This window comes from Limulus polyphemus, unplaced genomic scaffold (genome assembly GCF_000517525.1).
Source record: "Limulus polyphemus unplaced genomic scaffold, Limulus_polyphemus-2.1.2 Scaffold4053, whole genome shotgun sequence".
Classification (NCBI taxonomy): domain Eukaryota; kingdom Metazoa; phylum Arthropoda; class Merostomata; order Xiphosura; family Limulidae; genus Limulus; species Limulus polyphemus.
Window position 1 is genome coordinate 63,493 of NW_013669663.1, and position 17,710 is coordinate 81,202.

Consider the following 17,710-nt stretch of genomic DNA (forward strand, 5'->3'; position numbering starts at 1 on the left):
TAAGCTACACGAGGGCAATCAGCGCTATCAGCGCTAGCCATCCCTAATTTAGCAGTGAAAGACTAGAGGGAAGGCAGCTAGTCATCACCACCCACCGCCAACTCTTGGGCTACTCTTTTATCACAATTAATATGGCACCTTCATAGATCTTCGAATCACCTGCAGTCATATTATGTCATAATTCTAATATAAAGTTTTTTTCCCGCCATTCACATTAAATGACCTTCACGAAAGCTCAACCACTTGCAGTGATAGAACGCCGTAAGTTTAGTGTCATAGATAAAGCTTTGGCCAGTCAGCCATATGCCATCATCTAAACTCTAAAAGAGAACTGGTTAATGTTATCCTCTAAGCTCTAAAATAGAACTGGTTAACGTCATAATCTAAGCTCTGAAATAGAACTGGCTAATGCTGTCCCTAATAGCTGAGACAGAACAAAGTAACCACGGGGCATGAACTTAAAATACAAGAAGATAAGAATGAGATCGAAGATCTACAAAACAGAATAAACATCACTCTTGTGAGTTAAGGGTTTAAACTGATCTTCATTATATGTTTTTGTTTTTCGCAGTTTACATTTTTCTTTGCCATAAAAGTCTATATCTTGATATCAAACATCTTACACATAATCTAAATAAGGATACTGTATAAAACCACATTTGAACAACCCCCACTTAGATATAGAGCTGGTTTCATATAAGCGAAAGGTTGAAAATTATAGTATGTTTCAGCATTTCACAAATATATTTGAAGAAAACTGATATATCAAAAGAAAACATGATAATTAAGAATTTTAGGCAATTAAGTATTTTCTAGTGATATTATCATAAACTTAAGCAATAGTTGTGACAATTCTCGTCAGAAGAGACTCGTCAAATAAACCAAACCAAAAACGTTTTATTACGTCCTATTGCTTGTTATACCTGTTTAAGTTTTCAAACAAATAATTATTTTCAGTTTCTAATTATGTTAAAAAAGTGATGTTGTATAATAAAGAAATAAGTAACAAGATTTTTTGCAACTTTTTCTAAAGAACCAAGCTTGTGCATTTTAACGTTCTAGAAAACAGAAATTCAGATTCAGGAATTGAGGTCGTGAAGAAAAAATTGGGTCTTTTTCTACCGAAAGATGTTTTATTTCTCTTTTTTATCATTGTTAAATAACTTAGATAAGGCCTTAATGAAAAGCAAGTTCTTCCACCGTCATTTTGAGAAACCAAAATAAAATTGAATCGTATTCGTTATAACACTATGAGAATGAGCCATGAAGATTGAACGATTCATATTAGAAGACCTTAGTTCCCGCCTTAGTTGATTTAATATAATTTATTCATTACTCAACAAACCAAAGATAGATTAGTATGACGGTGCAAAAACAACAAAAACATCAAAGAATGTTAAATATAAATATGAAAACTGTGACACAGAAAAGTTTCTAAAATAATAACAAATTGAGGATTTACCTCATCACAGGCTGCGCATCGAGGACGCATTTGTTCGGCGTAATGACGTTCGCAGAATATTTCTCCTTCGTGAAAACAGTAGGTCAGATCTACTAGAAGTTCACCACATGTTCTACATACAAAACACGCTGGGTGCCATCCTACCACTTCTCCAAACTTCGGTGCAATCACAGCTACGTCCTCTTGGAGTATTAATCCTGAGCAATTAACACATTCCTATTGATGCAAGAACAAAGATATTAGCCCTAAGAAGTTAACTCATTCTAAAGGGTTCAAGACTAAAGGTACTAGTTGAGAATAATTAAGTCTTTGTTTTGGGTAAAAAAGATATTAGTCCTGAGCAATTAAATCATTCCTTTGGGTGCATTATTAGAGATATTAGTTTGAATAGTTAACAATGTGATATTATTACGTATCATGAGTTTTATACCATTATAATTAGTAGATAAACGTTCAGTGTATTTGAGGTTTTGTTTTTAATATAGAACATAGGTCAATTTTCTCTCGTCTTGGTTAGTCACGGGACTGGATAAGTCATCAAGGACATCACAAGTACTCTCCATTAAAAGAGACTGCTGTAGTACAAACTATTTGAAATATCTGCTTTGAAAGCTTAATTCCTGTTTCCACTGGCATAATAATAAGAGAATGGTTACAAATTTTCTTTGGACGGGATGCCAATATACCACAGGTTAACAGCTAGAACAGATGGTTAAAGCGAAGCAGATTTAGGGTAAAATTCTTGCTCTGGACACAAGCACATAAACATTCAGAATTTATGAGGTTTATTCAACAGGCACCTCTCAATTTTACTGGCTTGGCCGATAAGATTATTCTGCTCTACTTAAGCTCACGATCATAATGGTAATATCCTATAAAATATTCCAATGGAATCTCGTGCACATGATTCTGAATTACAGATTTTTACCTCTACATCATTTCCCCGCATTATTTGTAGTTACGAAACTTGGTTCTTCTACTCCTCTACTTTCACTTTTCCTGGGTATTTTTCATTTAGATCTACTTGTCAAAGCTCATGGACATCTGTACTGTCTCATTAACAATGATCTCTTTTATACGCCTGTTCCTTTTCAGAATTTATTCCATGGAGGTTATGGGTATCTCTGTTTTCTGGAACTCTACTCCCCCCCCCCCACTAGCATTAATGCTTGAAATTCCTGTGCCAATTTTATCATGTTAACTTCAATGCATTGAGCTCTATATTTGATATCCCTCTTTTAATGTGTGGGGACTTCAACGCACACCATTCTATTTAGAGAATTTCCTCGAGGACACAAACCTATCTCTCCTTATTGACAGTATCCCTACTCGAATATATCCCCATAAAGCAATCTGTTAGTGCTTAACCTAACTATGATCTCCACCTATTACAGTGGCAAGTGTACCTGACATGCTAATTCAGATAAGTTTGGAACTGACTGTTTTCCTGTAATCATTTTTATCTCTTTCACTGTGAAACACAATGTGCCTTCTCCTCATGCTTGTCATTATTTTGGGGAAAATTGGTCACACTAATCTGCTATTATTAATACAGCTCTCCAAAATATCGATCTGAGGGCTAGCTTTGCTGGACCTTTTGGTATAACTCTTCTCCAAACTGTTCAACTGACTAAAATGCTCATCCTGCTCTACACGTACATTATGACATAAGGTAACTTGGTGGAATGGCGAGTGTAACACTTTTATTGTACCTCGATGTAGGAGCAATAACTGATTAAAGTAGCATTTAATTCAGGTTTTTATCATATTATAGTATTGGTTGAGCTAAAGTTCAACGTTACAATGAAAATTCCAAATGGACTAGTTGGCGACAATTTTGTTCTTCATTTACTAAAATTCTCCTATCTTGCGGGTGTGGGACATCCTTTTCCATTTCCTTCATGAGTAAGCTGTTTCCCATAATATGGCGTGCATTTCTGAAAATAGTTTCAGTCATCCCCAGGAAAAATATTAGACGTATTCTACTATCCTTTCCAAAAGGGTGTCTAACAGACTCGACCTACCTTTTTGTGCTGATGTCCTGCTAAACAAGACAGATCTTGGAGAAGAATCTCTTGGCTAATAAAATATGCCTTTTTCCATGGCTGAATATGAAGTGACTCTTACCTTAAAAAACAATGGTCATAATAGGTATTCTGTCACTTACTCTATGTTCTCACAATTAAGTTAGATATCTTGTTTTCTCTTCTGGCAGTTTATAATGATACCTTTATATCTGTCATCTTTTGTCCATCTTGGAAGTGTGAAGAAGTAGTACCCATTTTAATATTTTCTGGTATCCTGAACCTTTATTTAATTTGCCCAGTCTCTCCAACATCATATGCATCCAAAACATTTGAATACATTTTGAATGCTTGCCTCAACTATAATAATCACCTTTCTCCCAACCAGAATTGGTTTGATTGAGATCGAAGTACCATAAACAGCTTAGTATGACTGCAAGAACCTATCTTCTTTGCTCCCACCAACAAAGTAGTTACTATTGCTATATCTTTAGATATCGAAGCAGCTTTTGACACTCTTTGGATTAAGGGCTTGTCCAGGAGTCTCTATACAATTGGTTTTATTTTGTACTGCATCAATAACTACTTTTGTGACAGAACTCTGTGTGAAAGTGTGGTGTGTCTGATCTACTACTACAGTTTTATATAATCGTGTTCTCCAGGGCTCATACACAGTCCTACTATATTAAACACTGTTTTCTGATCGATAAAGTACTGTACTGCATTTTTGCAAATGATGTAGTGATCTGAAGTCAAGAAATGAATGTAGCCTATGTCTACACCATAGAAGATTAGATTACTTGGATAAATGAGCTTCTGAGTGAGGGTTTTGGTTTCAATCAAATTAAATGTAAATATCTTGTATTATTGAAGCACAAAATTGCCCTTTACCCAACTTTTTATTTTTACTTATCTACCGTTGAAAAAAAAAACTTCCAATTTTGTTTCTTAGAGATGACACTGGATATCCATCTCACCTGGAGTGCTCACATTGTTGGACGAATAATCTAACTGTTGTTGATGCCTGAACTTTCTGCATACATTCTGTGACTCTACTTACACTTCTGCTTTATTGCTCTCTCCTGTATCTGTTATAAACTGAACTATGGTTGTGTTATTTATAATTCTGTTTTAGCGTCTAGCATTTCCATCATATCAGTTGGACTCTTAAATTTGCTGTTCTATGTATTTATCTGGAGACTTCAAAATGTACTTCAACCTTTGCATTGCAAGTTGTTGCTGATGAACCACCAGTATGTTTTTGCTGTGACTATCTCTTGGGCCTTCATGGATTTCAACATATTAATCAGTCTGGAAGTACACAAGCTCATTTTGCTGAAAGTCAACAGTATTTCATCAGCTATCATTGATATCGTGGATCAATTTAATACTCACCAGGTGTGTGTCAACCTGCTGAGCATCATTAATTTAGATGCTGCTAGAATATTGAACCTGCTCTTTAAGTCACTTTCCACTCCCTTGGCTACTTGACAATTTATTCATTAATTTCACTCTCACTCAGCTGCCACAAAACGACAGTTTTGCTTCTTCTTGCTTGAAATTCTTATCAGCTCTCTGGTGCACTTTAACTATTTATACTGATGGTTCCTATGACCCTATTTGTGAAGAGACTGCTTGTACCTATTACATTCATATTCTTGGAACTGTCAAATCTTTCCAGCTTTTTGATTATGCAAGTATTCAATTTCAGAATTCCCGGCTCTTTATCTTTCTTTGGCGTAGAATACCTCTGAGATCCTCTTTCGGTTTTTTGTTCTGTCTGGTTCTTTGAACATTTTGCAAGCCTTGATATCTCTTTTCTCTCTTTTTCACTTAGTCTTAATCTATCATTTTATTTTATACTTGTCTCAACTTGGCTGAGTTCCAGGGAATATTGGAATACCTAGAAATGCATGTGTAGACTTGTTGGCTAAGAAGTTTCGACAAGAACCTATCTTTGAATATTTTCCTCTTAATGTGCAATATTTTCAGCATAGCTTCCTTCTACACACTCATTCTCCTTGGACACACTCCTGGACCTATATCTCTGCTACCCTTGGAGGTTTTACTTACAGTATTCGGGCAGCACCTCCAACAAAAATAATTTTATTGTATCACTCAGATATTTACTATACTCCCATCTTCGCCTTGATACGTGAGGTTTCAACTTTATTCTATTTTTTAATTGGGGCTTAGAACTCTCCCTTATGTTAAACTTTTCATACCTCACTGGAGACCATAAATCATATTTTTCTTAACTGCTCCTACTGTTCTGCATCTCGTAAATGTCTTTCTTTAAGCTGTTTTCACTTTGCATATACTCCTTGGAGTCTATGGTTTTCTTGCTCCCTCTCGACTCCAGGTGATGTCTGTTATTTTACATTTTTTGCTTGACACCTCTTTACTCGACTCTATTTGATATGTCAACTTAAAGACCTATCAGCTTTATAGTTTTGTTTAATACTTATCTCCACCAATTAGTCTCTCAAGAGTCATTATACCTAAAACCTGCCAGATCACCAGTACACGTGTCTCTTGGATTACTGTATCTCGCAGTCCTAACCTCCTTTATTAGCTTTACCTTCAATTGTTGATTCATTGTGTGAATGGGCCAACAGATTCAACATGAACCAATAGCGTCCAAAAAACAAAAAGAAACTTAACACACACACACACATTGTGTGCCATTGTATCATCATGTTTAATATTATTAATGTCAATGCTATATCAACTCACAAAGTATAAATCTTTTGTGTATAAGGTATGGATTTTTTTTTTCATTTAATCTATTAAGTGTTTTAGAACTAGAAGTAAATAGATAAATGCTCGAGTAAATTTAATAGTCATCATCACACCAGATTCATGTTTGCATCAGTTTTAAAGGCATTTACTTCACCAAGTCGTGTTTGTAAATGCTAAAATATTCGTTTATCTCTTATCTATCCACCCAAAAGCATTTACGATTACGTACAATAAAGATAATATTTTTGAATCGGACCATTATTCTTTTTCAATTTTACATTTCTGAGTCTTATTGGGATGAGATCAGAATGCAAATTTTATCAAGATACCTATAACACATACACTGTTTATCCACTGATTAGAATGCCATTAAATTGAGGTAGTCTGAGCCCACGAGACCTTATGGTAACACTAACGTTCAAACACATTGTGAAGATGATGTGAGTGTATGTGGAGTGAACGATGAATAATTATTGTTGATATACGTGCTACTATTTATTAATTATATGTCCAAGACATTTCAGATTTGAATAAGGCGCTTTCTTGTGCAGATATAAATTGGACAAACAGATTTCAAAAGAGAGAACTGGATGTCTCTGCAGGCTGTCCTGACATGTATGCCTAATTCAAGCTTTAGTCTCATGTAAACTTTTCAAAAATTCTACTTTTAGAATAAACTAATATCATTTTTAGCTTATAAGCTTATATGAGACAGTGTTAAGAAAACAGAAATATTTGGCATATTTAGGAATATGAAACTGTAGCACATCCACTATGACACTTGCAAAAAATCAAGGGATCAATATGTTATAATGTAAGTACAACCTAAAGATGAGGAAAGGCGAGATGGCGCTGTTAGATATCGATTAGTAAATTTGACAACATGTAACATTTTTGTTTCCTAAATGATACATATTAAAACAACTATTTACAGTATAGGTAAAGCCTATCGAGGTACAATGATAGGCACGAATCCAGACAAATCTAAAACCCTACCAAATTACGCAATTGTATCCCTCATTTCTGGTGTGATTAAAGTTTCACAGGTTATTACCATTACCAAAATAGTATTTCAATGTACTCTACTCAACATTTTCAAAATTTACCTTTCCCAATTTTCCAAGTAGTGACATACGTTTTTCAGGAGCCACCCTTAAGCCGACCAAGTTTAGCGAGATTGAGGAGGCAGTTACAGTTATTTTGGAATCATGTTTCATAACTAGGCAGTGCATTAATTTATGTCTTGGTCTTACCTTTTTTCTAGTGTATCTCATTTGTTCTTTTAAGGAACATAACTGTCAGAAGCCAGCTCAACCAATCTTCTGCATCTGACTGAATTAACATTTTTCTTTTAATTACATAAATAGTTTGCAAGACTATGCCCAATTTGTCGTTTAACTTTATAGGTAATAGGATTTGGTTGTTCTGGTTGAACGTATGCGATTAGAAGAGAGCTTCGTATGAGCATCACATGTGACGCCCAAATCGCATGTTAATGATAATAAGATTAAGTTACTTTCACACAAGAGAAAAGGTAAACCTAGGATAAATACATCTTTTTTTTTTCTTAGTTCATTATATCTTCATTACACATTACACTAATTTTCCAACAAATGTATAATTTTTATGAAACAAAAAACAAGTTTTATGGAATATCAACAATTTATTAAACGACCTAAAACAGGGAAAGGGTTAAATTTAGCTTACTTGAATAATATCCAAAAATATTATATCTATAATTTGACTAACATGCGTTTGCTTAATAAATAAAATTAACTGATTTCGGTTATTCGTTTCCCTTGGCTTATAACTCGAAAAATCAGGTTTTGATACCAGTGGTGGCACAGTACAGATAGGTCACTGTGTAGCTTTGTGCTTAACAACAAATACACACACACACACGCTCGTTTCCCTTGGTTAATTACATGTACTTCAGTAACTGTGTAATTATAGACACACTTACGTCTCCAACACTGTTGTAAACACTTATGAACGTGTAATATAATACTTAATTGTCTGAAATATATACACAGTATTGTAACAAAAGATGACTGTTAAGTGAACAAATCCTTCATTGTTTCTAAATATTCAGCAATGCACGAGGTTAACGTATAGCTTTAGAGACCATACTAGTATTCCTATTTTTTAACGTAGAAATACAATATAGACTAGCATACCCATTAGAAATTGTATTAGTATTAGAAGTTAAGTTTCATTTCAACTAAAATACCATTTCTTATATTGATAAGTACTCGAAAATTTTTAAAATAATTAGCTAAAACCTTCTGAAAATATATTTCTCTTCTTATAATACGACATGCAGTTCACCATAAGCATCACTATAACCAGAAAACTAGATAGCTTTAAAAAAAAAAAAAAGATAGAAGTAGCTTGTTTTTCACTTTCCCACTTCGAGTATGTAACATTCAATGCTACATACAGAACAGGCATATTAAGACTTTAAGAGTTTTCTATCCTTGTTGATTCCTATCTGTCTTCATAACGTTGTAGGAATATTTTATTGCAACTTGAAACAGCAAGGTTGTGACATCATTTGGTATATTATATAAACTTCTGTTGTTGTAACATAAAGCAATAACTTGGTCGTAACCATAGTGCAACATCAAAATGTTATTATGGTGAAGAGCTTAGTTTCTGATAACAAAGGCAAAAAATCTTTATCAGGCAAACAATGACGAGATCCTGAGGCCTAGTTTTTGAGAAGTAGAGTGAGAAAACTCGTTCCGGAAAATTGGGTTGACATTCTGAATCTTGCTTTCTAAAGAAAGCAAAAATATAAATTCGTTGAAGCTAAGCTTTTTTGAGATTCTGATACTTACTTTTTTACAAGTAGCCTAGGAAACTAGTTCTAGGCAAATCGTGTTTAGATTCTGAAAAGCGAGAATATAAAACTCGTCAAGGTACACTTTCTTAAAGACAACGAAGGCCTAATTTTTCACAAGGAAGACAAAAACTCGTTACAGGCAAACCTTGTTGAAATTCTAAAGCTGAATTTGTGAGAAGCAGGAACAGAGAACACGTTCAAAGTAAACTCTTTTGAGGTTCTGAGTCTTAACAAGAGAGACCAGGAAAATCGTGGTGAGTTTTTGAAATTCAGCGTTTCGCAAGGAAGACGTGAGAAACTCGTTTCAATGAAACTTTTAAGATTCTAAAGTGTAATGTTTAAAAAGCAAGATATTGCATCTATTTATTTGTCGAGGGATGGGACCAACAGAACTTCGATAGCTATCCAGCTTCTTGCAAAGCATAATCTATTCGATTGTCTAAAATCAAGTTGAAAAGAAATCTGCCATCTTTCCAGATTTTTCTAAAGATCATCTATTAATGTTTCTATAGTTGGATTCTGGAGAACTCCGAGAGTAAGGTTCAACTGAAATCCAACAGCTTTACAGATTTTTTATAAAGAGTCAGCTATATATTTGTTTAAAGGTAGGTGCAGGAGTACTTCGTCAGCTTTCCAGGTTTTCATTTCTCTAAACGCAGATTCAGAAGGATTCCGACAGATTTCAAGGTTTAATAAACCATCATTTATTTGTCTAGAGGTAGGTCCTGGAAAAGTCCTACAGCTTTCCAATTTTTTCTAAAGCATTGCGTATTCGTTTATCTAGAGGTAGGTACAAAAACTGTGGTGGCGGAGGCCGACATGTTGGAATTGATATTGATGCTCTGAAGACGCTTGTTGAGCCTAACTCAAGGAAACACACTCGTGAAATGGTCCTGAAATTGCATGTCTCTCATGAAAAAATACATAAACCTCTAAGGAATATGGGAAAACTCTATAGAGAAATGGTTTGGGTGCCTCACGAACTCTCCGATGATCATCGTTTCCAACATGTGAACGTTGCTTCGTCTCTTCTGGCGCGTAATGCGCGTGATCCATTTTTGGACAGAATTGTCACCAGTGATGAAAAATGGATTATATATGCGAATATTAAACGCCAAAAGCAATGGCTCAGTCCTAGACAAAAACCACTTCCGACTCTAAAACCTGGACTCTATCAGTAGAAAGTGATGCCTTGTATTTGTTGGGACATCAAAGGAGTAATTCATTTCGAACTCCTCAATCCACAGCGAACTGGCAATGCAGAGATCTATAGTCAGCAACTGGAACGTTTAAATAAAACCCTTCATCAGAAATGCCCTTCACTCGTCAATCGGAAAGGTGTTCTTCTCCACGACAATGCACGTCCACATGTGGCACGTTTGACGCAACACAAGATTATGGAGTTGGGTTGGGCAGTTCTCCCCCACCCACCATATTCTCCAGATATGGCACCATTAAGTTACCATCTTTTTTTGTTCGCTGTAACACCATCTTAATGAGAAAACGTATGCAACTGTGGAAGGTGTTAAAGAGAACATCGACCTGTTTTTTACTTCAAAGCCAAGTTATTTCTTTAATGCGAACTTATAACGCTAGAAACCTTGGTTGGCATAGCGTAGATAGTCCATTGTGTAACTTTGTGCTTAATTACAAACAAACAAATAAAAGTAGGCATAATCTATTCGTTTGTCTACAGGTAGGTTCAACAGAACTCCTACTGCTTTCTAAATGTTTCTAAAATATCATATCTTCATTTGACTAGAGTTAAGTTCAAAAGGCCTCCAACAGCTTACCACTACACGAGAGCATACGTACCATAATGATAAAATGAGATTTCTAAAGCATATATTTTGAAAGCTTATGAATTATGCCGCTAAGGAATATTATTTTTGTGTGATCAGTTGGATTGAATTGATATTTATCATATTCATTTCATCACTTACAAATTTATTAGTTTTTTAATTATGAAAAAACTGGCTTCAGTTTCGTCTGATAGAGTTTTTTAATTATGAAAAAACTGGCTTCAGTTTCGTCTGATAGAGTTCAAGCCAACATAGTATGGATGATACTTTCATCATAATTAGAGAGGTTCGACATGTTGAGAGTTTTTAAAACTACCTCAACAGTAGACATCTCATTATCAACTTCACTGATGAACACCAACATAATCATAAACTTTCTTTTTCTTATATCTTTTTTCATAGCGATGACGCAAAATTTGAATGCGAAATTGTCTAGAAAAAGATATTTACAATATTATATCTGAACTTCGAACTTTGTCTTAAAAAAATGACAGAATACTGGTTCGTCAAACATACAAGTTAACCAATAAAGAGATTGAAAATATAAAGGAATGCTTAATAAATAAAATAGTTTTCCAATAAACATTATAGATCAAGTTACTGATGATTATTTAAATACATGGGTCTTTCCTACATCATAAGAAGTAGCCAAACAAAAAATCACTTTTGTGTTATTATATACCAGAAAGCAAGCGATAGAAATTGGAAGTTAGGAAAAATAATCCATTAGAATTAACCGTAAGTAGAATTGTGATGTGTATTTAAGCCAGTGAGTAGATAATCCATTGGAATTAACTGTAAGTAGTATTGTGATGTGTATTTGAGTCAGTGAGTAGATAATACACTGGAATTATCAGTAAATTGTTAACTTGTTTAAGCCAGTGAGTAGATAATCTATTGGAATTAACCGTATGTAGAATTGCAATGTGTATTTAAGCCAGTAAGTAGATAATCCACTGGAATTATCAGTAAATGGAATTGTGATGTGTATTTAACCCAGTGAGTAGATAATCCATTGTAATTAACCGTAAGTAGTATTGTGATGTGTATTTAAGTCAGTGAGTAGATAATCCACTGGAATTATCAGTAAATTGTTAACTTGTTTAAGCCAGTGAGTAGATAATCCATTGAAATTAACCGTAAGCAGTATTGTGATGTGTATTTAAACCAGTGAGTAGATAATCCACTGGAATTATCAGTAAATTGTTAACTTGTTTAAGCCAGTGAGTAGATAATTCACTGGAATTATCAGTAAATGGAATTGTGATGTGTATTTAACCCACGGTTAATTACAATGGATTATCTACTCACTATGTAGAATTGTAATGTGTATTTAAGCCAGTGAGTAGATAATCCACTGGAATTATCAGAAACATGTTAGATATAAAGATCGGATATCTATCTATCAAACATTGAATATTGTACATGCGTGTTCTAAATACAAGTTCTACCACTAGGGCGTTGAAAACACGTATACAAGAGCATGCAAATTTGAGATCCACGTCTTTTTCAAGTATTAAGACTTGCTCTATAAAGTTTTAATGGACCAGTAAATAGAGAAAATTTTAGAATGTTAGACATGGCTGATAATGAAGATAGGTTAAAATCTGTTAATTGACAGGTTTTCAACTGAAGTTAAATTAGCAGAATAGTGCGGTTCACCTATTACTAAAATACGGTTGAAAGGACAAAATATGAAACGTTTAATACCAAATATATCCTGGACCTTTAATTTTAACAAGTTGCTTTACAAGTGAAAAAAAACTATTTCTAGATAGGATCCCAACTATAGAGAAGAAATAATATTAATATTTAAAATGCGAGTTAAAAGATTGTTTATAGTTAAGCACAAAGCTCCACAAGGTGCTATCTGTGCTGTGTCCACCATGGATATCGAAGCCTGGTTTTAGCGTTAAAAGTTTTCAAACATACCGCTGAGCCACTGGAGGGGGTGGTGGCTAAAATAAAATTAACTTAGTAATTATAAACCAATAACTATATTAAGCAATTAACTATATTCTCAAAAATATTAGAAAATCCAATCTTCTTCCGTCTGTAAACTGTATGGTTTCAGCACTACTTCCTCCTGTAACATTATGTTGTTACTAGTTTTAAACATTTAAATCCTGTAGTGTACATTAGTTTCAAGCTCTCTACTTCTACCATGTTTAAATTGTGTGGTATAACTGCTTGTAGTTTAAATTAGTTTCACTTTAATAGTGTATGTTTCAGCAATTTTATTCTTTCAAGTTCGTTTAATTACTTTTCTACTCTGTGTGGTGTCAATGGTTTTAGCAACTTGAATACAGCGATAGAAATAGCGGGACTTCAACTTAATGTTGTCTACAGGACTACTTGTTTTAGCAATTTAGATTCTGGAGAGAAGATTAATTTCAGGCCTTCTACTTCCATCTTTTTTCTATGTCATGTATCCGGTTTTAGTTACTTGAATAATGTTCAAAAAATTAGTTTCGAACCTTCTTCTTCAGTCTGTAATTTGTGTTGTCACTGCTTTTAGCAATTTGAATCTTGTATTCAAGACTAGTTTCAATTCCCCTACTTCCTCTCATGCCTAAACTCTATGTTGTCACTGCTTTTAGCATTTTAAGTCCTGCAGTGTAATCAGAATCAGTTTCAAGCATTTACTTTGGCTTGTAATAGTGTGTTTGTACAGGATTTATTAACAGAACCTTCTTCTTCAGTCTGTAATCTGTGTTGTCACTGCTTTTAGCAATTTCAATCCTGCAGTGTAATCAGAATCAGTTTCAAGCCTTTACTTTGGCTTGTACAGGATTTATTAACAGAACCTTCTTCTTCAGTCTGTAATCTGTGTTGTCACTGCTTTTAGCAATTTCAATCCTGCAGTGTAATCAGAATCAGTTTCAAGCCTTTACTTTGGCTTGTAATAGTGTGTTTGTACAGGATTTATTAACAGAACTTTCTTCTTCAGTCTGTAATCTGTGTTGTCACTGCTTTTAGCAATTTCAATCCTGCAGTGTAATCAGAATCAGTTTCAAGCCTTTACTTTGGCTTGTAATAGTGTGTTTGTACAGAATTTATTAAAAGAAATTTGACCCCTATACTCAAGATTAATTTCAAGCATCTTACTTCATTCCTGGTCTAAAATGTGTTATGTCGCTGGGTTTAGCAATTTGAACTCCGTTATGTAGATTAGTTTAAATCTGTGTTGTTACTTGCTTTAGCAATTTGAATCTTGTATTCAAGACTAGTTTCAATTCCCCTATTTCCTCTCATGCCTAAACTGTGTGATGTCATTGGTTTTAGCAATTTGAACCCTGCTATAAAGTGTTACAATTTTGTTTTAGCAAATTGAATTCTGTAGACAGAATTAGTTTTAAGACCCGTGTTTCCGACTTTACCCTGTGAGGTGTCACTGGTGTAAGCGACTTGAATCCTGCTATGTAGTGTTACAATCTTGTTTTAGCAACTTGAATTCTGTAGACAGAATTAGTTTTAAGACCCGTGTTTCCGACTTTACCCTGTGAGGTGTCACTGGTGTAAGCGACTTGAATCCTGCTACATAGTGGTACAATCTTGTTTTAGCAACTTGAATTCTGTAGACAGAATTAATTTTAAGACCCCTGTTTCCGACTTTACCCTGTGGAGTAAGCAACTTGAATGTTGTAATGAAGATTATTAATATATAAGTTGTTACTGCCTTTGGCATTTTAATCCTGTAGATTAGTTTCAAGCCTTCTACTTCTTTGTCTACTCCGTATGTTGTCATTTGCTTTAGGAATTTGAATCCTGCATTCAAAGTTAGTTTCAAGCTCTCTAATTTCGCCTTTTGATTGGTGGTATGCACTGGTTTTAGTAACTTTGACTATTTAGTCAAAGAATATAGGTTTCAACTCCCTATTTTCGTTTCTAAACTGTGTGATGGCAATGGATTTGGTAATGTGAATCATTTAGTCTATATTAGTTTCAATCCCTACTTCTGTCTTTAACCTGTGTGTTATTATTGGACTTAGAGACCTGAATTCTGTAGACAAGATCAGTCTCAAGCTTCTTTCTTTTATCTCTAAAGATTTTGGGTGTCGCTGGTTTCAGCAACTTGTTTCCTGTACTGTAGCAACATTAGTTTTGAGCCCCTTGACCCATCTATAAACTTTGTTGTCCGTGGGCATAACAATTGAATTCGTGTTTGTCAAGATTGGTTTCAAGCCTTTACTGCCATTTCTTATCTTTGTGTTGTCACTGGTTTAGTGACTTGTATCCAGTAGTCAAGATGAACTTCAAACCCACTAATTCAGTGTTCAAACAGTGAGTGTGTGTGTGCCTCTGGTTTTAGCAATTGGATTTACGTAGCTTTAAGCCCTCCTATTCCGTTTCAGCTCTTATTCTTATCATTGGTTTAAGCAACTTGTATCCTATAATCTAATTAGTTCCAAGCCCCTTCTCCCGTCTGTACTTTCCGCCCCCCAGTGGCACAGCGGTATGTCTGCGGATTTACAACGCTAGAATCCGGGTTTCGATACCCGTGGTGGGTAGAGCACAGATAGCCCATTGTGTAGTTTTGTGCTTAATTACAAACAAACAAACTGTACTTTCTGTGTTGTCACTGGTTTTAGCAAGTCCAATCCTCTGACGAGTTATCACTGTGTTTTTTGTGCAATATTCAATGCCTTTAAAACTTTAAAGTTCATGTGTAGGATACTGCAATAGATTATATGTGTATAGGCCACAGCATAATTTGTTACTGTAGATAATAATTTAATCGTTCGCTAAAATAATTTTTCATTCAACCGATATTACATTTCTTTTTCACGGTGAGGACAAAGAAAATTTTTTAATGAGAAAAATTTCCTTTTTCAGTAACTTTTATGCACGTGTATGGAGCAAATCTCTTGAATCTAAATATTGAAGTCCAATATTCTCAAACTACATCGTTATATGTTCCGGAAAGTTTTGCGTATTTCCTGCCGAAAAAACTTTTTTATCACAGGAAATACATGGTTAAATAATAAATTATTTAAATTTTTTGTGATAAATATCAAAGTTATTAACTAAAGATATATATGCATTTTTGCAAATTTACAAACTCGTAGTTGAAAACTTTCTTTGTTTTCATATTTTGGATAACCGCTTTATAAAATTATCCAAAATGATACTTTCATCAACATAACGGTGTAAATGGACCAGGTATAGTTATTTTTATCTGTGAATTGTCATACGTAAAGTCGGGCAATTACTGTTGGAACATTTTAACAAAAACAGACATTGCGTTGGTTTACTTCTTATCACTGCTGAAATTGGATACAATATAAATATTTCAGCTTTTATCACTGCCACATACTTGTGTAAATTGACAATGTGAATTGGCAATGAAACCTTTCTGACATTTAAAAAAAATAAATGTGTTCAGTAAGAATCTGAAATCGTATCTTATCTTTTATTGAATATCATATATTTCCCTTTCAACCGAGGAAGAAGTATGTTTGAAAACATTTATAATTAATCCTGTAGTGCCAGTTGTAATGAACAGTACATCATCAGATGTGCTTTAAAGTTAATTAGTAATCAGTACCATAAAGTAATCAGTACCATTAGTAATCAGTACCATAAAGTAATCAGTACCATTAGTAATCAGTACCATAAAGTAATCAGTATCATTAGTAATCAGTACCATTAGTAATCAGTACCATAAAGCAAATTAATCAAATTACATATAACCTGAAGAAACGAAATCAATACATTATTAACTTACCACAGCCTCCGTTAAGACTGGTTTGACATAACCAATATCTAATGCGACCTCATTTCTTGTGTTAACAAATTCTTCAAACTTATCGCTGTAGTCCATTTCCACAAACTTACAGTAAGCCAGTGCCAAATCCTGCTTGGGTAGCTGAAGTATTAGTTGTTTATCTCTGTATTTCTCTCCTACAGTTCCCACCCTGGGGACTTTATGGTTCGGCAATTGTGCAAAATATTCCTCTATCTGCGAAACCAAACAATTTAACATTAAAAGGAACATTTAGCCAGAGAAACTTCCACAAATATTCTTAAAGCCAAAATTTCACTTGAATAGCTTATAGAAGATGTAAAAAAAAATATATTTACACTATCATATGTGACATTCCATTAGAATTGAATACAACAAACAACGAAGAAACTAAAAAACAAACAGGCTGAAAACAACTTGCGGAAAATAGACCTTGAATAAAACCAAATAAAACATATCAGTAATAAATTACATAAACCAGACCACGAATAAGATACAGAAAACGCGAAGGCAATAAACTACACAAAACAGATTGTGAATAATCTACAAAAACAAACAGTTAAAAAACACAAAAATAACCCATCAATAAAGTATATAAAAAACACTGAGCAAACTATAATGGACAGACCGTGAAAACAATTAATAAAGCAGAAAAAATAATATACTACGATTATTAAACCATCAGTAAACTACATAAAGCAGAGAAACAATAAATTGAATAAGGCAGAGAAACAATAAACTACATAAAGCAGAGAAACAATAAACTACATAAAGCAGAGAAACAATAAACTACATAAAGCAGAGAAACAATAAACTAAATAAAGCAGAGAAACAATAAACTACATGAAGCAGAGAAACAATAAACTACATGAAGCAGAGAAACAATAGACTACATGAAGCAGAGAAACAATAAACTACATGAAGCAGAGAAACAATAAACTACATGAAGCAGAGAAACAATAAACTACATAAAGCAGAAAAACAATAAACTACATGAAGCAGAGAAACAATAAACTACATGAGGGCAGAGAAACAATAAACTACATGAGGGCAGAGGAACAATAAACTAAATAAAGCAGAGAAACAATA

The 17,710-nt window shown here is 34.0% G+C and overlaps 1 protein-coding gene across 1 annotated transcript in view; it reads right to left on the reverse strand.

Moving 5' to 3' along the window:
* Positions 1–17,710, reverse strand: part of LOC106470511 (LIM domain-containing protein unc-97-like) — an 80,666-nt gene that overhangs the window by 60,948 nt on the left and 2,008 nt on the right. The window contains exons 2-3 of the mRNA XM_022399117.1: positions 16,604–16,837; positions 1,463–1,678 (exon numbers count right to left, since the gene is read on the reverse strand). Of these exons, the coding sequence (XP_022254825.1) occupies positions 1,463–1,678; positions 16,604–16,837 (450 nt within the window). The remainder of the gene's footprint in view (positions 1–1,462; positions 1,679–16,603; positions 16,838–17,710) is intronic.